This window comes from Pollachius pollachius (genome assembly GCF_949987615.1).
Source record: "Pollachius pollachius genome assembly, chromosome: 19".
NCBI lineage: Eukaryota > Metazoa > Chordata > Actinopteri > Gadiformes > Gadidae > Pollachius > Pollachius pollachius.
The window spans coordinates 19,492,195-19,517,194 of NC_136952.1; the positions used below are offsets into that span (position 1 = coordinate 19,492,195).

At 45.2% G+C, this 25,000-nt stretch overlaps 1 protein-coding gene across 1 annotated transcript in view; it reads left to right on the forward strand.

Moving 5' to 3' along the window:
- LOC307090006 (glutamate receptor ionotropic, delta-1-like) overlaps positions 1 to 25,000 on the forward strand; it is a gene marked incomplete at both ends in the record, with an annotated part of 387,185 nt that overhangs the window by 264,323 nt on the left and 97,862 nt on the right. The window contains one exon of the mRNA XM_079756527.1: positions 3,744 to 3,949. Within this exon, the coding sequence (XP_079612653.1) occupies positions 3,744 to 3,949 (206 nt within the window). The remainder of the gene's footprint in view (positions 1 to 3,743; positions 3,950 to 25,000) is intronic.

Here is a 25,000-nt window from a genome sequence, read left to right on the forward strand (position 1 = left end):
TAGACAAAGAAGATGAACGGGAGAGAAGAAAGAGATTGAAATTCTGGCAAAGAGAGGGAGAAATTGAGAGAGAGAGAAAGAAAGAGAGAGAGAGAGAGACAGAACTGGGGCAAGAGAGTCAAAGAGAGAGGGAGAGGGAGAATGTTCAGCCCAAACAACCTGTCACCCTCCATAAAGAGAAGGATACCGTGCCCGGTTCCAACTGTCAAAAACTTCCCTCCGCAGTTCACAGGAAGGTGGGAACTTGTAGAGCAATCTAAATTCACCCAGAGGAAGTGGTGGATGCCATCTGAAGAGCGTGTGCAAGTGGTAGAAGTGGACCTGATGAATTTGTAGTTTTTTCTCCACATGTCGGCATTTTCTGATATTGGTCGTTGACATCTGTCCGAGTTTCCATAGTTCTTCTTTCTATTCATCAACTGAGCGATGATATTTTGTAACACATGGGTTCAAAGTGGAATTTTAGGGCAGCACTCAATCAATATCAGAGCGATAGAGAGGCCAGGGAGACATCTCTGTTGGATAGGGCTTGTGTCTGGTGAATGACAGCGCTGTAGTGGTGTCAACCATGTAGAATATGAGCTCAGTCCCTGTGCCTGAGGGCATGATGCTGGCACCCCACCCTCTATGGCGTCATGCTCCCAACATTTGTGATTCGATCATTTGCTCACTGACAGCAGTCAAGTCAACATGATTAACTTGGCTTACATATCTGCCGCATTTATTGTATGACAAAATCATTTTGCAAACTTGGACAAGGATATTTAAAAGGCATAATTCCTAAGAGCTAATACATCCATACATTTGATTTAGTTTTGTGTTTAAGTTTTTAGTCTTTTGTGTTATAAGTGGAACCCGGGAAGATTAGGTTATTACAATGTCTTCAGCGCTATGCAATCCTTTGATGAATAAATATACAAATATTGTATAACTGTTTAACATGAAAACAGTTTTTGGGGGGCGGGTCCACTGTATGTGTGAATACTAATGAGAGACCAAATGGTGCGTCGCTTTGAATGTAGCTGCTGCAAGAAATTTTGGGATGGCATTTTTCCTTTACTTTGTAAAGGATGGTCCAGAGTACACTATACTAAAAGAGATAAGCAATGAAGCATTGAAGCAGCTTTCCTGAGCAGTTAGAGAACTGAACCAGCTCTTATCATGGCTACTACAGAGACACTTCCACTCAGCCAAGAACCTTCCTAAGCAAAGAATACCTTGGATTAACTTCATGACAAGCATCGTTGAAAATATCTATTTTAAAATGCTTTGAACAGCCAGATGCTTAAAGACACAGAGTTGTTTTTTTGCTTTATTTATTTGTTGCACTAAAACTGCGCCAACTGAAACCTACTTTTTTTGTTATTCCTTATTTTAGTTTATTTATTAAATGCCAGCTGTGGTTGTGTTTGTTTGGCCTGTTTTTGTTTAGTATCATGGCTCTCTCGGTGATGTCCTGGAGAACTTCCAAGTCTGACTTTTGGACAGCCTAGGAAGAAGAAGTGTGTTGACTCTGCATGTTTTTTTATGACGTGCTCAGGTTTGTAGGATCCGTAAACAAGTTTGGACAGGAAGAGGGAGATGTGCACTGATGTAATCGTGGCTGCCATCACTTTTCTCGACAGACGTGGAACTAAAGGAAAAGGCAGTTGTTTTCTACTCACATTTAACATCTTAGTTTGCCTTAGCCGAGCCCAACAGCTGCTTTCTTGCTTGATTGGTCAACAAAAGATCACATGAGCAACTTAGATGAGAAAGGGCTATGGATTCTTTTTCTATTTTTTGGAAGAAAGTGCCTCGTCGTCCCTGTGGTGTATGCCTTCTCATCGATGGACCGCTGAACATTTGTGCACATTTGTCAGCACCCCCCTCCCTGATAAGAAGTTCAGTGACAAACCAAAACGGTTTCCAATAGTTCATTATTATCTTCAAATGACGAGCAGGTCCAAATAGTTTGGTTGGGTTTGTTTAAAACATAAATCTATTTATCTTATATGACATATGAATTCATTCCAGGACAACTGTACTCTGCTGCTCTGTGCAGGAAAAATGAATCGATTGGAATATCCCGCAATTTCCCATCTGCTGCCTTTGTCTCAAATAGTTATGGATTGCTATGGTTTAATTCCCTTGGTCTGAATGAACGTGGTGTTTTCTGAATAATTCAGCCCTGCAATGTTTTCTGTATGTGGATTAGAATCTGCTGGTGTTTAGGATCGTATTGTATTGTGCATATAATACACCTTCATCCCGGCCATGAAGTGTGTCTAATCAGTTAACATTAGAATCGTGATGAGCAGTATATTGGGGATCAAGCCCAATGCCCTATGGGTCGAAGAAAAACACAATATAGTGGAACAAACTAAAGGGAGTTATATTGGATTAAATCAAAACCGGGCAAGATCAAAGACAGTCAATGACACATATCTTCCACAGATGCTTCAACAGCCAATCTGCTGTGGTTTTCTTTAGCATCAGAGACGCTGGAGTTGTTGTTGGAGGACTCAGGGGGGGGGCTACTAGGGTTGTGCCCATGGACGATGTCATCGTCTGTCGTGATGGCTGACTGACGTCACGATGGAGGGCCACCATCGTGATGGCACGCCCCCCCTACTTTTCAGGGATTGCTCTGCAGATTAAATTGAGAATATAACTGATGTATATGCATGCTATTTGAAATAAGGCAGCCTTTGCCGGAGACGTGACGTGTTAGTCTTCCGCGATCTGATCGCATTTCTCGAGCCGGATTACACAGTGCATATGTCGACAAACTATGACTGTGCGGCTGGAGAAAATGTACAGCGAGGCAGCAGCCTCCCTCCGTGAGATCCTGTCCTTAGCAGAGAAAGTCGCCGTCACCACCGATGCTTGGAAAGCGTTGATTACGGAGTCGTGCGTGACCGTGACTTTTTCACCGACTGGGTTGTGCAGAGGGCGATCCTGCAGACCCGCTCAGAGGCACACTGCGGGAAACATGAATTTTCGTTTCCAAATATTTATTTAAAAACGAAAATATCTGTTTTAGTGTGTGTATGTTCAATTAAATGCTTTTACATCTTAAACAAATTCCGTTGAGAGAGGAGGCTCGCAGGATCAATATCCTAATTAAAAAGAGTTGGTCGGCCAACCCTGACACATTTTGCCGATTGTAAATTGACATGAGACACGTTCACAATCCTGCTCTGTGATATTTATAATTTCTATTAACTTGTGCGTGGCGCACACCCATGTAGTCATGCATGCTAACCGTTTTTTCCTCTCTGCTTGCCCCTCAGATGCGGCGAGTTTCAAAAGTGTTTTGTTGGCCCAGCTTTTGAGTGCGTCAACAGAGCTCCGACTCTTTCAAATGATGTTAAATCTTAATAAACAACATGAAATTCTTGGGATTTGTTCTGTGGATTACTATATGCATATTATCATTTTATTTTCAACATGTTTTTTTTATTATTTTTTTTATGAGAGGTACCAAATCTGCTCAAATAAGTACCGGAACACAGGGAGGCCAAAATTAAGGGGTTTCGGGACCAGGTGCTAGGGACCAGGGAGCCTGTGTTACTGAGAGCCATGTTTTACTTCATGAACGTCTCTATTCGTCTCTCTAACTTGGGCACTTGGGACACTGAAGCGAACACATCAGACAATAAATGTGTATGCCATCACTGAGCCGAAGGCATTGGGTGGGTCGAGCAGGAACACAGTGAACTGAGGCCAGAGCGTCCCCGCTCTCTCCCCTGTGTCGGCAGATATCCGCGGGCTGCAGGTGTTCCTGGACCAGACCTCGCGGCAGGGTGTGGACGTGGCCCTGCAGAGGGTGGACCGCAACATCAGCCAGGTGTTCACCAACCTCTTCACCACCATGAGGACGGAGGAGCTCAACAAGTACCGGGACACTCTGCGCAGAGCCATCCTGCTGCTTAGCCCCCAAGGAGCACACACCTTCATACAGCAGGTGGGCTGCGGATGAGGCTGAGGGTGGAGGTGGTGGTGGTGGTGGTGGTGGTGGTGGTGTTGGTGGTGGTGGTGGTGGTGGTGGATCTGATGGTGGTGGTGGATCTGATGCTGGTGGTGGTGGTGGGTGTGTTGGTGGATGTGATGGTGGTGGTGGTGGTGGTGGTGGGGGATGTGATGGTGGTGGTGGTGGTGGTGGTGGTGGTGGTGGTGGTGGTGGTGGATGTGATGGTGGTGGTGGATGTGATGTAAGAGATGTAATGGCAATGCAGATGTTGGTTGTCATGGGGATGATGCTGTCGGTGATGGGGATGAGTTTGGATGTTACGGTGATGACGGTAGTACTGTGATTGTGGGAGAGGTGGAGGTGATTTTGAATGTGTGAAATGGTGACAATGATGCTGCGGTGCGTTTGATGATGATTGTGATGATACATTTCATGATGATCAGAAGTTTGCTTCCAACATACTGGGACTTTTATGTTAAGTCTTGTTTGTTTCCTGGTGGAGTGTTAATGTGATGCGCTGGTAGGTGTGTGCGTGTGTGTCCATCCATGTGACAAATCTATAATTGCTTTTAGGCGCAAAAATTATGACTAAGTGCGGAGGCAAACAAACGTGATGCAGCATCTGCAATCACTCATTCAAGTGACAAATCTCTCTCTCTCTCTCTCTCTCTCTCTCTCTCTCTCTCTCTCTCTCTCTCTCTCTCTCTCTCTCTCTCTCTCTCTCTCTCTCTCTCTCTCTCTCTCACACACACACACTCATTCACACACAGATAAACACACCCACAATAGCGTGTTCACAGTGTGTCGGGCCAGGTGTAAGCGACCACCTGGAGTGACAGATGGCTTAACTTACTGTACACTAGACATACTACGCGTAGACACCGGCGGCTTTACCTAGCCAGCTGTCTAGTAGCCTACCCTTCGTCAAGCAATATGGTGTCAGCGTTATCATGAAGGGCAGTGTCAAGGGGAGCGAGACAGAGTCTGGGAACACAGCCCACAGAGGAGTCTTTGAGCTGGAGGATGGCTGTCCTCCACCATCTCCGCCCATGAGACACCGGAAGGAGTTGGGCCACGGCCACGCCTGTGCGACCGACTGTGGATTCAGCGGAGCTAATGGCTCAAAGAATATTCTACAAATATAATCAGTATGTTTCATGTACTCCTTTGACGAATATTTCTAAATATTCATTAAGAGTAACACAATTACGGATATACGAGCACTTTGCTGATTCATCCCCCAGCGATAACACCACAGATCACGCTGCTGTTCCCCCCCCTCCCCCATCAGGCGATGACAGTGAGAGGCATTGTGGATCCATTTCTCCAGACCAACATCATTTCTGCAATGCGGTGCCAAAGGTGTGTTGTACAGCCCGCCGAGTACTAGACGATCAACACTAAAATCGTGCCTTCTGCAGGACTACCCCTGGCAAAACGAAAGTATGCCGACTGACCCCAATCGATTAGCTGACCTCTGAGTGCCTCAGAAAAGACATTCAGATGTCACTAGAGGAACGCCGCCGTCACTCGCAGCAGAGTCCAACGCTCATAGCGTGTTTTCGGGAGAATCGCAAAAATATAGGATTTCAAGGCTTTTTTCTGCAAATCACAGTTATTTTAGAGACAGTGATGGCATAGATTACTATGTTGAAAGTCATATGGGTTATCACACGCCCCCTTCCTTCCTAGAACTCTCAGCCCAAAACATCTCCATGTCTAAGTGTTCGAGTTTCGCTCTGAAACTCTGCGTTCACAGACTCTTTAAAGTGGAGGAAGTCGGTCCTTGATACAAATAAATTAACACATATGGGACATATGTGTTAATTTATTTTTAATGTGTTTACCGTGTCCAAGGTTATTGAGGTACGGTACAAATATGTGATTCAAATAAGTCATGATTTGAATGATTTATGTCCTTCATACGTAGCCGACATTTCCATTTAAAGTCATTGATGCTCCCAGTGATGTGAGATGCTTTGGATATTAGCGTCGACCAAATTGCAACTTAAAAGGACAATAAACAAACCCAAATGCATTACATTCCAGCAGTGACAGTTGAAAATGATTTGTTTACAGAGAAGATATAAAAAATATTCAGTCTGTGCTACACTCGTTCTTGGTGGTGTCTGGCCACTGTGTAAAACTCTCAGAGCCTTTGGAGACAGGTTGTATTTATCATTAACGATCAGATTTTTCATTCTGTTTGCTTTTCATAGCGATTTGAGTTACAATTGTTGACGAACACAGTGTGAGATGGATTGCTGTGGTTCCGTAAACCACAGCAATCCATGCTGTGCATGGTGGTTAATGAAAGATCTCCCACCAACAGCCCACACACACCCTCACTGTGTTGTTGGTGATTAGGTGATAGTTTTACAAATTCAGTGATTGTAAATATTAATAAACATCAGTGAGCAGCTGTGGGGCGGAACAAGGAGTAAACAGATGACTGGACGATAAATAACGGTGACAGCTGAGTGGCAATCTATTAGCGGTCGGTTGTCAGCGATTTGCTACAAGCTAGCTCGCTTTGCACCTTTCTCTCTCTCTCTCTCTCTCTCTCTCTCTCTCTCTCTCTCTCTCTCTCTCTCTCAAACTATTTTTTTTTTTCGTGTGTGGGTGTGTGCGTGTTGTTTTGTGTGTGTGTGTGTGTCTGTGTGGAGGGCAGAGGCTAGTTCCCTGCCAGTTATCATCAATCAGTCTATCGTCAATCCCACAGATTCCGACCATCCTTCTTCTCCCCGTCCGTCTCTCTCTGTCTTTGTCTCTTTGTTTCCATGTCTCCCTCTCATTCCTCAATTCTCCTCTCGGTCAACCTGACACTCGCAGCGTTCCTTCCTTCTTCTTCGTCTCTCTTTGCTCCAACTCCTCCTCCTCGTCCTCAACCTCCTCCTTCCCTGTCTTCTACCTCCCAGTGCTCCCAGTAGTGATCATCCATCCCCTCCTCCTCTACCTCCCAGTACTCCCAGTAGAGTTCATCCACCCCCTCGTCCTCTACCTCCCAGTTCTCCCAGTAGAGTACATCCACCCCCTCCTCCTCTACCTCCCAGTTCTCCCAGTAGAGTTCATCCACCCCCTCGTCCTCTACCTCCCAGTTCTCCCAGTAGTGATCATCCACCTCATCCTCTACCTCCTAGAGAGAGATTTGAAAAATAAATCTATTGCAACATTCAAATATTTTTTACGATGATATTTCTCATTTATCTAATAAAGCTTTTACAATATATGGATATTATCCTACTCCATGTAAACAATCTCCATCCCCGCTCCCTATCAACCAAAGAAAACCAACCATTGTCTAATTTTCCAGGGCTTTTATATATTTAAGAAAGTCTTTGAATCTAGTCAAATCTGCAACATAGTCTTTTGCTTTACCACTTTCCATTTTCTGTTTTCAGAAAAAATCACAACAAACAAGCAGCTAAGTGCCGACTGCCACAGTAATGTCAGTAAACAAAACCTCAGAACATCTTAGAGAGAGAGAGAGAGAGAGAGAGAGAGAGAGAGAGAGAGAGAGAGAGAGAGAGACAGACAGACAGACAGACAGACAGACAGACAGACAGACAGACAGACAGACAGACAGACAGACAGACAGACAGACAGACAGACAGACAGACAGACAGACAGACAGAGATGGAGACAGAGATGGAGACAATGAGACGTGGAGAGTATAAGATGGTATGAATAATGTTTATAATTAACTAAATGCTAAACAATTTTACAATAGTGTCAACAGATTGACTCTGGATGGAGTCATTCATAATGCCGGGGGACAACACCAAACTGTTAGCAGTCTGAAGGGTGGCCTTGGTATTTTGCTCTGACGCTGAGAAGAGTATGTTATGTTATGTATCAGCCCACTGAAAAGTCTCTGAAGAATCAAATAATTAAAGGCATCAAAGGCGGTGAGAATACAAAGTTACACTTATTTTTCCTTTCACTCTTTGAAGCCTCATGATAAAAGCATAACAATGAATCCACCAATGTATGAATGAATATGTGATAAATGTGATTATGGACATTCACAAGTTCGGTACGGTGCCACTCTTCATTCAAAGTTCATTCAGTTTATCATTCATTAATAAGAACAAGCTATCTGTTTACCTAACAACGAGGTAGCAGAGCATCGTGTGGTTTACGAGGCTGATCTATGAAACAAGAAGAAAGAGATAAATGTGGAGGAGCCGCCTGCTGGAACCTGAGACAGCCTTGGATCGGTGTGGAGCGTTACAGACAAGGTTGCCAATCCCCGAGGTCCCTCCCTCCCCCCCTTCAGCTACGTTAATCACTGCTGACCACCTCGATGGCTCTCACACCCAGCAAGTCCTTGTGGAGAGCAAAAAAAACAACTCGGCTAATGGTCTGAGAGAAGAAAATAACCCAAAGAGCAGGGGGGGAGAGTCTTGAGGAAGTTGAGGCAGGAAACAGACGGGAGAGAGAGACAGGAGAGAGAGAGAGAGACTGGAGGGAGAGAGAGACAGGAGAAAGAGAGACCGGAGGGAGAGAGACGGACAATCAAAGCCGGCCTAGCATGAGAAAAAAAAAACAGCAGGCCAATGCACGGCGACGGGTCGACATGCATTGATTGATCACGATTTTTAAATTGGAACACACTCGGTAGTCCGGACTGCAGAAAGCCGAGGATTACAGACAACAGGAAATAACACAGAAGAGCAGTTGAAGCCTGTCCTCAAAGGAAATCCAGACAGAGCCCTCCATGATGGAACGCATAGATCCCTACCTGGGCCCTCAATGGCTACCCTATAAGTAGATCACTTAGAATAAACGTCAGAGTCAGCCTCTAATTGGTCATAATAAACGTTGGCTGGGTGTCGAGAATACTTAACTGAGATTGGAGGGCACCACTGGGACGTGACTCCTCTGGCAGCCATTTCCTCTCCCACTCCCATAATGTACATTACTTGTAATGTACCATACAGCAGTTGTGATGCCATGTGCACGGATCCTGACAGCAGAGAGACTTAAGCCATTTGGGCTTTATGTTCTACTGGAATGTGCTGCAGAATGCCATGCTACGCTATGCTATGTAGTTCTGTGCTGTACCTTTTGGCGCTAAATAGCCAGATTATCCTCCATACTGAAATAAGATGTATTTAAAAATACTACAACATTGTATTTATATATTTTTTATATATTTAAAAAAAAAACTTTTAAATGCATGGAATGGTTGCGTAGAAGAAAACCAATGCGACATCTGCCAAATTCAACTTTCTTTTCTATCCAAGGTGATGAATGGATATACGCATCACTGAACCATCATCAACCATCAGTCAATGAATTAAACCAATAACCAAAGCATTAAAAAATTGTGAGATTGAAAGATAGGCCTATGGAATGTATTTTAAATTACAACTAAGGAATAGAGTTGTGGCAATGCTCCCTGCCACACGCCAACCAGGTCACCTAAGACCAGCAACACGAAGGGCGATGCCTTCTAAACCAGACTGCAGAGCCGCTGTTCAGTACAGGCATGTCTGAGTGTGTGGAGATGGCTGGTTTAACCTGTTTGCATTCATTGGTCAATGCACCAAAAGCTGTGCAGCTTCTCCCAGCCCCAGCCCCAAGATACTCATATGTGTGTGTGTGTGTGTGTGTGTGTGTGTGTGTGTGTAAAGAAATGAAAATGTTACGCACGTTCCACATAAGAGGGCGAGGATCAAGAGCCCGACTCCAGAACACCGCTGACCTGCATGCTAACACATGTAGCCGACGCACTAGCTTATGCTCAGAGCCAACCGGGCAGCAACCGCCGTACCAGAGAGCTAATCATGGTCGAGTGTTTGTTGTAACACGCTGAAAAACAGACGGGAGGCACCGCAGACCACCATTGTTTCCCTCCATTCTGTCTCATTACTACAACCAAGAGCTTAACAATAGTGCGCCCAGAAACGTGCGCACACCATAAGCAATGGAGGAGAGGAAATGTACACGCTGGATAACGATCCCTAATGAGAAAACAAACAAGTGTGTGTTTTGTTTCTCAAATGTTAGCAGATGGAAGATACTCACACACATATGTTCATGTACTCCACAAACACACACACACACGTATGAAAATCAAAGAACAAAATTCCTATGCATGACTACTATGACTTGTATTCCTTGGAACTAAGCAAAAGATACCTGCTGTTTAAAGATTTTTATTTCATTTTTTATTTGAATCATTTATTTTTATTTTAACCATTTGTTTCATTCAATCATATTCAGATGTTTGACTTTTTGAGATATTATCCTCTCTCTTTCAGAGAGAGAGAGAGAGAGAGAGAGAGAGAGAGAGAGAGAGAGAGAGAGAGATTTAGAGGAAAAGGAGCTAGAGAGAGAAAGAAAGGGAGACATAGAGAGGGAAAGGAGAGAGGGATGGAGGTCTACTATGACAGAGCAACAGAGAAAAAGAGAGATCTAGATAAAGACATATAGACAGAAAGAGTGAGAGAGTTCTGTGCCTTCATGCGTGCATTTCCTCTTCCTCTCCTTTTGCCTCTGTCATCATGTTGTTCTTCAGGACTTCCATCCTCATCTATATACCGTCCCCCCTCTTCCTTGCCAATGTGCACACTCTCCCCCACCAGACGCTCGTACACAGGCCTGTCCCGGACCAGACCAACTCCTGTAATGAAATGGACTCCACTGGGGAGTCGCCATCCTGTGCTTTCTCCATAAATCCAATTGCTTTGAAACACCAAGTGTGTGTGTGTGTGTGTGTGTGTGTGTGTGTGTGTGTGTGTGTGTGTGTGTGTGTGTGTGTGTGTGTGTGTGTGTGTGTGTGTGTGTGTGTGTGTGTGTGTGTGTCTCTCTCTTTCCTTCTGAAGCACAGAGTAGTAGTAATGGTGGGATGGTTTAATGCAGAGTTTCCCTCTCCGCCATGATTAAATGGTTAGTGGGGATGCTGGTTGAATACCCTTTTTTTTTCACTCAATTGCCAATGAGTGAGAGGCTAGGATATATATATATATATATATATATACCCATTCCCCCCCGACCATAACAACACAACTAACTGGGAGAAGAAACGTCTTTTCAGAGCGAGTATCACTGGAGTATTAGTAATCAGCATGTTTTTGGGATTTGTCGTTTCAAACATTGTTTATTCCAGAGATACGCACGTTAAAAATGAATGTTTCCATTATTTTTGAAAGGTGTACTAAGTTTATTCTCAAATTCTCTGGCACCTGGACATCTATTTCATGCATCAGTGTTAATGCTTACTAGTAGCGGGGATGTAGTGAGGATCACTGAACCGCTATACCCATCGAGCGATAAGTGGTCGCTCTGCTCCGGTCTGACCCCGGGAAGAATCACTGAATGCCTACAGCCCTTATCCGGAGCTAACCCTTCAGGAGCAGGTATAGGCAAGCCATCTTGTTTGATCCTTGCTTTAGCGGCTAGGATAGTTTACCTTTCAGTCGGTGTATTTAGTGTATCAGAGGCTCTGCTCTCAGCTGAAGAGGCCCTGGGTTCAAGCCTCACATGCCTACAGCCTATCCCTTAGGCCTCCTTGAGCAAGATGCCCTTAATCCTGACCTGCTCCTTAAGGACGTACATTTAGGTGTTTGAGATCCCTGTACTTGGCTTTGGATGTAAGGCGTCTGCTAAATGCCAAAATAGTAATAGTGTGGGAGTGGATCCCCCTAGCCTCTACTCTTCATCTCACTGTGTGCTCCCCAGGTCGTGGCTTCAGAATTATAATCAATCCTCTCACCGAGCAGAAAGATGACGATTGTGTTCCCGCTCAGAGCTGCGTGTCACGTATTAGGGCCAGCGGGGGCGGTGGTTGTCAAACACGGCCCCCCTCGCCTCTCGCCCCCCCTGCCTCTCCATCTTCCCCCCTCCTGCCTTTCGCCCTAACACACGCAAACACACTTTGAAACCTCTTTTCATCGCCTTGAACCAGGTGTGTGCGTGTGTGCGTGTTTGTGTCTGGTTCAGTGGCGGTTAGGATCTTTGTGCCAAGTTTATCCAGGTGCATTTCTAAATCCAATCCCTCCCATCAAATTGTTGACACAGAAACGGCCCCCGCCTTCTTTTTCCAAAGTCTCCCAAAGATAAACCTGGAAAGCTGCAGCAGATGTAACAGGGTGAAGGCACGAAGGAGGTGAGAAAAGAGAGAGTCAGGGAGGGAAGATGAAAGATAGATGGAGATCAAGGAAGACGGGCAGAACCAGAGAAGAACAGAGGGATGAAGAGGATGAAGGGATTGGCAGACGAGAAGAAGAGTGATGGACGATGGAGGGAAAGACACCGAGAGATGCAGGTGTGAACTGCACACTGTAATGTGTTAGTGGGGCTTTATGTCCTGTTTGGCTATAGGCAGAACAAATGGTGTTATTTATCCCTCTGGCGGCGCCATCCTCCTTCGTCAGCTCATCCCTTATCGCTGTGATAAAGGAGACCAAACGCATTAATTAGGCGCTCCGGAGAGCGGATGTAAGCTGCCACTCACTTTGCTCCTTCTCTGCGCAACGTCATCTCGTGAAGTGTGATGCATCAGGAAAGATGACATTAGAATTAACCAAACAATACTTAGCACCAGTGTTAATTTTGTCAACTGTTTTAGATTTTGTCTTAGTCTTAGTCTTTAGACGAAAAAACAGATTTAGTCACACTTTAGTCAATGTTTTCCTTCGTAGTTTTAGTCTAGTTTTAGTCGACCAAAGTCCTAACATTTTAGTCAACTTTTAGTCATTACTTTTAGTCAAGATGTTTTCTCTTTTTAAACTAATTCAATTAGGCTAACCCCTGTTATATGGACACCTGCTAATTAGTTACAGTCAAATTGTCTGTTCAGCCTTTAAAACGAGAGCTGGTAAATTATGAAAAATGCATTAAACTGTAATCAGAAAACGCGGTTATATGCTATAGACCCTATATTGTCTGTGGTATAAAGGCTGGGACGAATTTCAAATGATATTATGTACAATGCATAATGTAACGTTAGCTCTCTGGCTCATAGCTGAGCGGACTATAGGCTACCTCCCGTTGCCATGTCGTATCTCCGTCCTATTTACTGGAGGAGTGAACAACGTTTCCGTTGCATAAGAACCTTACGGGAGGGTAATGATTGGAAAATATCATGCATTTTGAATGTCCAAATAGCACACCACTGACATTTTAGTCCTGTCTCGTCTCGTCGACGAAAACGAAACTTACAGTTGGTCGTAGTTTTTATTATCAAAGATCTGTTTTTAGCTCGTCAACTTCTCGTCTTCGTCATGGAAAAAAGGTCGTCGACGAACATTTTTCGTCATATTTTTCGTTAACGAAATTAACACTGCTTAGCACTTAATTATAGAACTGGTGATGGTGCTAAGGATATAGCAAGGCTAACGGACTGCTACATCTGGTGCAGGTGTGCAATGGAACTGCAATTGGTTTGGCAGGTAAAACCCCCCCCACTGCCTAGCCGGTGGTTAACTGCTGGAGCACAGAGCAGACCAAGAGAAAGGGTTAACGCTGCATAGCTCCAACGACATTCCGGGAATTATGGAAATAGAAAGCAGAGCAGAAAATGTGTGAAAGGAAAGGTATGAATGGAAGCAGCAGAAGTAGCAGAGCAGCGCAAGGTATAATAGGATAAGGACCAGCTATGACATATAGAACACAAGCGGGGGTTATGGCTGAATAGAGGGAATGAATGGAGAGAGAGAGAGAGAGAGAGAGAGAGAGAGAGAGAGAGAGGGAGAGGGAGAGAGGGAGAGAGAGAGAGGTAGGGAGAGAGTACAGGTCAGGGATATGATGTGCGAATGATGATGGGTGAATGGAGAACATGGATGAGGAGGAGAACGAGAGAGAAAGACACAAGATAAGGGCGAGAGAGGGGGAGGAGAGGCGAGAAGGTTCAGGGCAGGGATACAGGATGGACTAAAGGGAATAAAGATAGACAAAGAAAACACAGAAAAGGGCACTAGGGAGAGAACGAGAGGGAGAGAGAGAGAACAGCATGGAGATGGAGAACGAGAGGGAGAGAGAGAGAACAGCAGGGAGATGGAGAACGAGAGGGAGAGAGAGAGAACAGCAGGGAGATGGAGAACGAGAGGGAGAGAGAGAGAACAGCAGGGAGATGGAGAATGAGAGGGAGAGAGAGAGAACAGCAGGGAGAACGAGAGGGATAGAGAGAGAACAGCAGGGAGATGGAGAACGAGAGGGAGAGAGAGAGAACAGCAGGGAGATGGAGAACGAGAGGAAGAGAGAGAGAACAGCAGGGAGATGGAGAATGAGAGGGAGAGAGAGAGAACAGCAGGGAGAACGAGAGGGATAGAGAGAGAACAGCAGGGAGATGGAGAACGAGAGGGAGAGAGAGAGAACAGCAGGGAGATGGAGAACGAGAGGGAGAGAGAGAGAACAGCAGGGAGATGGAGAATGAGAGGGAGAGAGAGAGAACAGCAGGGAGAACGAGAGGGAGAGAGAGAGAACAGCAGGGAGATGGAGAACGAGAGGAAGAGAGAGAGAACAGCAGGGAGATGGAGAACGAGAGGGAGAGAGAGAACAGCAGGGAGATGGAGAACGAGAGGGAGAGAGAGAGAACAGCAGGGAGATGGAGAACGAGAGGGAGAGAGAGAGAACAGCAGGGAGATGGAGAACGAGAGGGAGAGAGAGAGAACAGCAGGGAGATGGAGAACGAGAGGGAGAGAGAGAGAACAGCAGGGAGTTGGAGAACGAGAGGGAGAGAGAGAGAACAGCAGGGAGATGGAGAACGAGAGGGAGAGAGAGAGAACAGCAGGGAGATGGAGAACGAGAGGGAGAGAGAGAACAGCAGGGAGATGGAGAACGAGAGGGAGAGAGAGAACAGCAGGGAGATGGAGAACGAGAGGGAGAGAGAGAGAACAGCAGGGAGAACGAGAGGGAGAGAGAGAGAACAGCAGGGAGATGGAGAACGAGAGGGAGAGAGAGAGAACAGCAGGGAGATGGAGAACGAGAGGGAGAGAGAGAGAGAGAACAGCAGGGAGAACGAGAGGGAGAGAGAGAGAACAGCAGGGAGAACGAGAGGGAGAGAGAGAGAACAGCAGGGAGATGGAGAACGAGAGGGAGAGAAAGAACAAGATAAAGGGTGAATGGAGGGCAGGGATACAAGGTGTTATGGTTGAATGAAGGGAATTAAAGAGGGAGACAATGCAAGGGTAAAGTCAGAGAGCGAGAGCGAGAGAGAGAGAGAGAGAGAGAGAGAGAGAGAGAGAGAGAGAGAGAGAAGGAAAGGGTACCGGGCCAGGACACATGGTTATAGGTGGAGGGGATGAAGAGAGAGAGGGAGGTAGGGAGGGGGGGGGGGCAGTGGGCCGAGGTGGGTGAGTCAGCCAATGTGAGTAAATTATAAAAAAAAAACATAAAGTGAGAGTTAATTAAATGGCTAATATGCACCAAATTTTATCTGAACAAAAGGTTGTAGTAGAGAGAGAGAGAGAGAGAGAAAGAGAGAGAGAGAGAGAGAGAGAGAGGGAGCCAGAGAACGAGAGAGGGAGAGAGAGAGAGAGAGAAAGGCAGAGAGCGAGAGAGAGAGAAAGGCAGAGAGAGAGAGAGAAAGGCAGAGAGAGAGAGAGAGAGAGAGAAAGAGAGAGAGAGAAAGGCAGAGAGAGAGAAAGGCAGAGAGAGAGAGAAAGGCAGAGAGTACATGCGGGAGAGTGCAGATGGTGGATTCAGCGACTACTAGTCACAGTCAGGCTTTCTGCTGATACCTTTTATAGTGGCCACAGTTCACTGAAAAAAACTCATCCAAAGGTCTCTCTCTCTCCCCCTATCTCTCTCTCTCCCTTTTTCTATCTTCCCTTCTGTGACTCTCTCTCTTCCTGTCCTTCTCCCACCGCAGATGGATTGATTGATAGATAGATGTTTATGTCCTTTCCCTACGTTTTCCTTCTTGCCTCATAGAGCCGGTCCAACCACTTGCCCTCTCCCTTCAGCCGAGGAGAAAATGAAGGAGTTCAAGAGAGTCCATTTCAGTTATTTCCGTCTGATTCCCCTTGAGACTCGCTGTTCAAACCACCGACTATCCTATGTGACAAAGAGATCTTCAGAATGCAACCGCTGTCGTTTCGTCCCTGGCCTAATAAGCTGAAACCGTCCTTGCAAATGGTTAAAGTGATGACAGAAGCTTCTCAAAAGGTAAAACAACCATAAGATATCACAGAGAGAAGTAACCACGATACACCTTCACAATATATTCCCAGGTAGATATCACAAAGTGTATCAGTTGGGTTTCTGTGTCTCGACCCACTAGTGGCTTTGTTGTGACCCTGGTTTGATTCCCCATTGCGGTCCTATGCCACATGTAATTCTCTCTCTCCACCATGCCAATTCAAATACATACTAAAAAGGTTTAGTAATGAGGCAAAAAAGTCAAAGAATTTGGATGGTAGGGGTGTGCTCTTGTTTGATTTACAATGTCTTCTAATATGGTAATTAGAGATTTCACGAATGCCTTTTAGATACATTTTATTGATTTAGAAAAGGTAACAGAAGAATGAAAATCAAACAAGGTACGATATAATAATTATAATAATAATAATAATAATAATAATAATAATAATAGATCAAATTTATATAGCGCTTTTCCCAGTGCTCAAAGACGCTTCACAATCGCTTCATAAGCTAAATCATATGAAAAAAAACAACCTAAACAAAACAAAAGCGCAAAGGTTAAAAGCAAGGGTGAAAAGGTGTGTTTCAAGGGCAGTTTTGAAAGAGTGTTGACATTGCGGATGTCGTTGGGGAGGGCATTCCAGAGGGAAGGGGGCGGCTGTAGCATAGACTCCCCACGACCGGAGGTTGAATATAGAAGATTAAAACGGGAATATCCCCCTGGCACATACATTACACCGACTGCGAAGACAAACAATCAAATACAATGAATCAGGTCGGGATGGAATTCAATACAAATGAACACAATCAACAAAGTTTATCAAACATTTAAAAATGTTAAAAATCTTCAAACTGTATCATCCTTAGCGCTGCGACTCAAGCTCGCCCTCTCTCTTAGTTTCTCTCTCTCTCTCTCTCTCTCTGATAATCACCAAGAACGTCTGTCTTGTGTCGTTAAGAGCAGGACACTTTAGAGTCCCATCCAGTGAAGGAGGAAGAGGAAGAGGAGGTGTGCAAACAGGAAAGTGGCTCCCCACGTTTTGATCATCATGGGCTCACAGCGGGGGGCGGGGGGAAGCCAGATGAGGAGCAGAACAACAGGAAGCATCGCAGCCTCACCCGGTCGATGGAGCCTTGTTGACGGCTCGTTGCCAAGTGTATGACTGTTCCCACCAGGAGTGGAGTGGACATAACACAGACCCATGCACACACGCACACACAAGTACACTCACACTCACAAACTTAGTCGCACAAACAAATACGCGCACATGCAAATGCACTCTCATACTCGATCACACAAATAAATACAGGCATACACTCGAATACACACACGCTCAGAGTCAGAATCAGAACGAATTTGATGTATTTATCACACATATAAATGCAGACATGCACTCAAACATTTACACACTCACCCACTCTATCACACGCACAAACCCACACATACATACACACACAAGCACACACATAGGAAACAAACGTAAAAACACTCACACAGAATACCACGCTACTTGCACATTCCTAGTAAGTATAAACACCAAAACAAACAGCAATGTGCTGGAATGGTGCTGCGGATGGCGGCCTGCTGGTTTTCCATGGCTGACGAGAATCAGAGTGCTCGCTGGTTTTGTCGGCGTGGGTTTTTCGTATTTATTTAATGAGAGATTGACAGCTCTGGGTCTCCCTGATTCCTGCCAGGCGGATCGATACCTGATCTACCCCAGCCAAGGTTTGATGTATGTTCGGAAGCCTCAGGCGGTGTGTCTGTCTGTGTGTGTGTGTGTGTGTGTGTGTGTGTGTGTGTGTGTGTGTGTGTGTGTGTGTGTGTGTGTGTGTGTGTATGTGTGTGTGTGTGTGTGTGTGTGCGCCTGGGTCTGTTTTCGTTGGAGATGTTGCTGTGAAATATATTTAGAGGAATTGGTTTCAGGTTAGCCAGGAGGAGAGAGGAGAGAGCTGGTGGAAGAGAAGGTGGTTTTTAACATTAATGATGAGGGGTTTTAAGTTATGGAAATAACGTCTGGGGCCGTAAAACACAATTCTGCTAATCAATTATTGAGCTGGAAACACGCACGCTAGCTGAAGTTATATTCTTAAGTCAAGCCACAACATTATTGATTAATTTTCAGATTCTGTGTGTAAATTACATAGATAGAAGGTCCACATAAAATGTTGCAATCAAAGCAAACACCGGATGGATGGAGAGATGGAGAGATACACAGACAGACAGACAGACAGACAGACAGACAGACAGACAGACAGACAGACCGATCCATACACAGACAGACAGACAGACAGACAGATAGATACATGGATAGATGGATAGATGGATAGAACGTGGGTTCGACAAAGAACAGATGTACTGACAGGTTATATTTAAAATGGAGGCCTGGTGGTTGGAGACAGCCCACCGGGCCGCCCTGTGTCCCCCAGTTGAGGGGGTACCATGAAGGCTCCTTACGGCAGAGGGGTCACCATGAAGGCTCCTCACTGTGTCCTCATACCAGATACCATGCCCCGACGTCGCGGGGTTAAACCGTTCCAAAAGAAACGTGTTCCGACAGAAAAGGTCTTTACCCTCCAACGATAATGTTTACCTCTGTTGCTGGTCGTTAGCCTCGCGCGGCCGCTCAGAATGTCACCCCGTCACCCTCGCCTTCTTCCTCTTTTTCTCTGTCTCCTTGACGACCAGGCCTCAGACTCAAAGCCTCTGGAGGTCAAGAGACCGTCCTGGGGACCCGCTGGGTTTACAGAGTCTGCAGTATACAGGCTGAGGGAGGGAGGGGGGGGGGGGGGGCAGATAATGGGAGTGAGAGACTGAGAGAGAGAGAAGGGGAGAGAGGGGGGAGATAGAGAGTGATGGATTGAGGAGGAAGACGTGAACGAGGAAGAATAGGATGTAGGGGGAGCAAAGGATGAAGAGGAAGACTTGGCAGAGAGAGAGAGAGAGAGAGAGAGAGAGAGAGAGAGAGAGACCCACAAGATGTGAATAAAGTGGTGATTGTTGGCTGATACCGATACACAAATCCCTTTGTATTCCACATGCATGTTAGCTCGGTGTAGCAAGGCTACCTAAGCCGCACGCTATAGCGTCAACAAGGGGTTTGACAGACGTTTCCGGACTATTTGGGGGTCAGCAGGTTTTTTCTTGGGTTTGGATGAACAGTCGCACAAATGCATGCCAAACACACACACGCACCAACACACACAACATAGACTGGCAGACAGGTCATTTCATGACAGTCCTGTCGCATGACGATGAGTTATTGAGTAATAATAACAGGTGTTGGTTTGACACTGGTGGAGTTTTTTTTCCTCATCTTTATTAAGGACATACAAAGGACGTTCACACATTGACACACACACACACACATACACACACACACACACACACACACACACACACACACACACACATAGATGAATAAGCATGCACACTTACACATGCTATGCATCTACGTATTCAGACAATTCGGGCATTTTAATCATTTCTTTGATGTGGATCACATAGCACACACACTCTCTCTCACCTATTGACTCGATCACTCACTCACCAACTTACTCCTTCATTGACTCACTTATTCACAAACGGATTCACATATCGGCTCACTCACTGCTTCACTCACTGGTTGCCTCCACTGACTCCCTAGCCACCAGTGTGCGCTTCGCATTGCCTTCAGGGTTTGTGCTGAATGACAGATGTTTAGGTTGCTATGGGTGACATGTAGCCCATAATGATTGCCACAGGCTATTCTGCTGTGTAACAGACTCGCAAATGCGCTGTAGAAACAGAAATATGAAACAAAAAGATAAAAGAACAAAAAACTCTCTCTCTCTCTCACACACTCTCTCTCTCTCTCTCTCTCTCTCTCTCTCTCACACTCTCTCTCTCACACTCTCTCTCTCACTACACTAATTAATCTTAATGCAAACATTCATCTTCATACAAATATTACATATACTGACACACACATGCACGCACGCACACGCACACACATGCATATCAATGCATACAAAAACTAATATATCTCCAACTATACACATGTGTACAAAAGCCTCTTTCACCCATGCTTCACAGCCCATTATTGGGATAGCCCCACAGGCACGGCCCGATTTCCACTATCCACAGGGCCAGCTACGTTCTGCAGCAGTTGCGTCTTGCACCCTTTCACACGTGGCGTGGTAATGAAGGAATATACTTACAGCCAGACTCCATAAACCCGACAGAATAACAATATGGGCCACAACCCTTCCCCCCCCGACTCTGCCGTTCTCGTAAGGCCCTGTATTGATATTGTTATTGAATCACTCGGAAACCGTTGGCGCCTTCCGATCAAAACTCAAGGACTCAAACCAGTCATCGGCGGATTCTCCTGATTGGTTCGCTCGATCTTGGTTCGCTCGATCTTGGTTCGCTCGATCTTGAAAGTGTTTGACGAAAGCTGGACGTAATCCAATCAATGTTACTGCCTTCATTCACAACGCATCTGTACCGGTCTAGCAGCATGAAATGGGTGCTAACGTTTTCCCAGAAAATTCTGTGGTGGACTGCATGTGTGGAAAAGGTTTGATACACACACACATGCATATGAAGACAAACACATACACATATATACAGACACACACACAAGAGTACTGATACACACGTCAGGCACACAGAAAGACATGCATGCTAATACACACATAAACACACACTTACTAACACATACATACCTGCACGCCCATGCTTATATACAATCAAACACACACTCATCTAATCCATACAGTACATAACTTTACACGCGTGCTGATTGAACAACACGTGTCAATTCTATTGGGCTCCGTTCTACATACTTACCCCAGGGCAACCGCCACTCAGGCACACACAGACACACACACAGAGACACACACACAGACACAAACACACACACAGACACACACACAGAGACACGAATGAATCTCAGGCTCGCATCCCAACCCGGAGCATGATGTGACGGCCCCACCGGGCCTGATACAGCTCCTCTCTAGCTGGACGTGCCAGGGGCAGGGCGTTGTAGCTGTCAAAAGGCCTCGATGAACACCCTGACCCCTGTTCTTCTTTGCCGTTTGCGAGTTAATCAGACATGATTTAGAGGGGTTAGAGTGAGAGTTCGGTTATTATAGCTAACAAATGTTTAATCCCAGATGCTCAATGATTCAGTTCTAAGTTCTGTTTTCTTTTTTAACGTGTGTGCTTGCAATAGAGACTCTCCATTGCAGAGTCTTCATTGGTACGATTACAAGACGGAGTGCTTGTGACGCTGACCTCGACTTGGCTCTAGATTTGTTGTGTTTATTTTTGTTCATTAGAGCAATACCTAGCCTCCTTGACTCCTCGCCTCCTGAGGGTTATCCCACAAAGCCGGTTTTATCACGTAACCGGGTAAGTTAACCCAGGGTTTGCGGTAACCTTAGGTTTTCCGTTCCAAAATGAACACGGTATGTTAGTTACTATGGAAACATATGCTCTGAATCAAACCTGGTCGGAGCAGGTTTTGCGCAGGTTAAGTTTGGAACATAAGCCGGTTTTGGGTATTTAAACCTGCGTTCACCGCAGATTTCATGTGTTCACAATGGCATGCCCTTTTGATGAGAGGCCTGTTAATATCGGAGCGTAGCCCTCCGTTTTTTTGCAAATGGTAGTTTTCTCTATAATGTTGGAGATGCTGAGCACATTGGGAAAGCTACGGTGTGCCGATCCGTGCGTAAAGTGTCTTGCGCTGAAACGGTTCATGCGTGACTTCATCCACTTCCCTGGACACAAACCCACGAGGGTCATAAAAATGGAGTTCCACCAACTTGCAGGTCAGCATTATCTACTTTAAGTGTTCCCAAATGGCACAGAAATGATCCTTGTTGACTTTTCATCTGGGTGTTATATTTCAGGATTTCCAAATGTAATTGGGTGCATTGATGGCCCATAACGGCCCCATCTATGAATGAGGCTGATTAAGTGAACAGGAAAGGCTATCACAGAATAAATGTTCAGGTAGGTATACGCAGCCTATATTGGCCATTTCCAATATCTCCATGGTTAGTTAATCGCTGTCGATCTTTTATCATTACTAGATATGTGATGCTTCCCACATGATCACGAATGTAGAGGCAAAATGGCCTGGTTCGGTCCACGATGCCTGGATGTATCGTGGATCCAATTTGAGCAATAAATTTCAACAGGGTGCGTTGCATTATGAACGCATCATAGACCTCATAATTGTTGTGCTTGTGCAAGATAGCTCAAAGTTTGTATTTGATCGCAGGGCAATTCGACGGGTATCTCCTAGGTGATCGAGGGTATCCATGCCTCCTGACTATTATCACCCCGTATCCCGCTCCTGGACCACAGACAACATTTAACCTGGCACACAGCAGAACCCGCTTTAAGATTAAAAATACATTTGGGATATTAAAGTCCACATTCCAATGCCTACGTGGACTAAGAGTTTGTCCGGAGCGGGCATGCGATGTACTCCACAATATAGCAACTCTGCGCAAAGAGATGCCTCCCCCCCTTTGAACCGTTCCTCAAGCAGGAACACATTCTGCACTGTTGTAAGGGCTGGACAAAGGATGCGAGACCACATTTTCAGAAATCATTTAAATTAAAAAAAGATGAAACACACCAAACACTGTTTTCATCCATCATTTTTATTCTTTAGTTGCTGAGGGAGGGAAAATAATTGAATTAGTACCTTGAATAGCAATATCGTGTCCACTTTGAATTTCTGCACAACCTCCTTTTTTACCTCTGTTAGCAGCATCTTGTACGCCCTCTCCAAATCAGCCTTGGATTTCCCGCTGAAGATGGTATAATTCTTTAATTTTCATCTGAAATAGAGGAAAATATTGTTTTAACATTCAAGCGACATACTTGGCCAATAAAGTGAGTGAGTAGCCTAGGGATATGTCTTACGTGCTCATATTGCGACCTTGACATACAAACACCCGCCGCTTCCTCGACCATAGTCTGTTAAGAGACAAGTGAGTTGGAGAACACTGTTAGTTCGGTTTAATCATCATCAATGATGACTTGGAACTGGCAAGAAAAAGCTAGGCCTACCTCAGTTCTTTCAGGTGACCCATCCACGGCAATATTTCCATCGGCCTCCTGTCATACAAAGAGCAATTATAGGCCTATTGGCTGAGTAGTTTGAGATGCTCTTACAACAGAAATGATAAAAATAGGCCTACCGGACTTACAGAAACTGGAGGATGTTCAGTCGTAGCCGGCTCCATTAAAAGCAATACTCCATCTTGATCTGTGAAGTTGATTAATTAGTCACGTTTTGGAATAGAGCCAGATATACAGCAGGCATACAACAAACAAGGGTCTTTCTAACCAGCCACAAAAGAACATTTGGAACATTTGTGCTGTGACACGCACACAAAAATTTAAATACTAAACACCCTACATTCAACCAGTGGGTTGACGGTGGATGGAGAAGGCCCCTGACTCTCTGAGGAGGTACCTCCTCCATGCCAGAGTGTTTTAATGCTCACAGCCAGCTCCTCCACCGGGGTGAAGGTAATCGGAGGGCCCGATCAAGTCTGCCGACTGTCGGCCCTCTTACGATTGGCCTTAAAAAAATGTGGCTATTCAAATGCAGCCGGACTGACAAATATGTAGGACAATACGATGGTGGGAAAAGCTTGACAGTTTGCACGTTTCGCCATTTCGATCGGGGTTTCCATGATCCATACATCACGTCTTTATAGGTTTGCCGTGAACGCGCACGACCCTGTGTTAACCAACCCCGTGTTGATTGAACTAAATCATAACTGGTGCTGTGGAACCGACAGCTCTGGGTTAGTCGGCACAGGGTCAGTCAACCTAGAGTTCAGCGTTAACTCTGTGTTTGTTAAACCTCCGTTCGTGAAATACCCCTCTGGCCTCCTAGCCTCCTAGCCTCATGTGTTCAACTGGAAGTCGGAGGCCTAAAACCGCCATCCCTAATATTATTATGATTAGTATTCATTTGTCATAAGGCGAGACAACGGATTCATCCCAGAAGGGAGATTTGGGTGTCAGAAAGAACAGGACAATAATAAGAATGAGAATAATGAGAATATAAACAACTTTTAGTATATGTTGATGTGAAGAGTCGGCCATGACACACGTGCACGCACGCACACACGCACACACACACACACACACACACACACACACACACACACACACACACACACACACACACACACACACACACAGATACAAACACATTCTCTATGATCGCCAAATTAATAGTTAATGAATAAATAAATAATAATAATAATATAAAAATATGTAAATAAATTATAAATTATGTTGACCGCAGGGTATATAGGCGGTGTAACATGGCTAACAAGGAGAAGTTCAGGCAGCCATAAGCTGTTGCAACATCTGTTGAAACCCAAAACACAATGAATATACTTTAGTATGTTATATACTACTGCACTGTGTACAACCAAAACAATCCTCAATCTGTTCCTACTATGGAGTAATGTATAAACTGCACTACATGGTGCATTTAAAGGTCCCATGGCATGCTACTTTTTGGATGCTTTCTTAGTGGTCCCATAATACTGTATCTGTCTCTATCCCCAAATTCAGCCTTGGTGCAGAATTACAGCCACTATGAGCCAGTTCCACAATGAGCCTTCCACAAACATGCTGCTTCTGTGTCTGTAGCTTTAAATGCTAATGAGGAGGAGCGAGGCGGGGCAAGGTGGAGGTTTGGGGTGTGGCCCTGAGCAGCTTGCGGCCACGGTACGATGCAATAGTGTTTTCAGTGGATGTATCGCAATGGCTCGGATTCATAATATCATCCGGAGGCGCACACAGCTTTTGGCTGTGTATTGTAGAAAACTCTGGGTGCTCCGGTGGGAGTACTGGAGCTCTATATCTAAATAATATCATATAATACATATAGATATCTATATAATATAATATATATTATA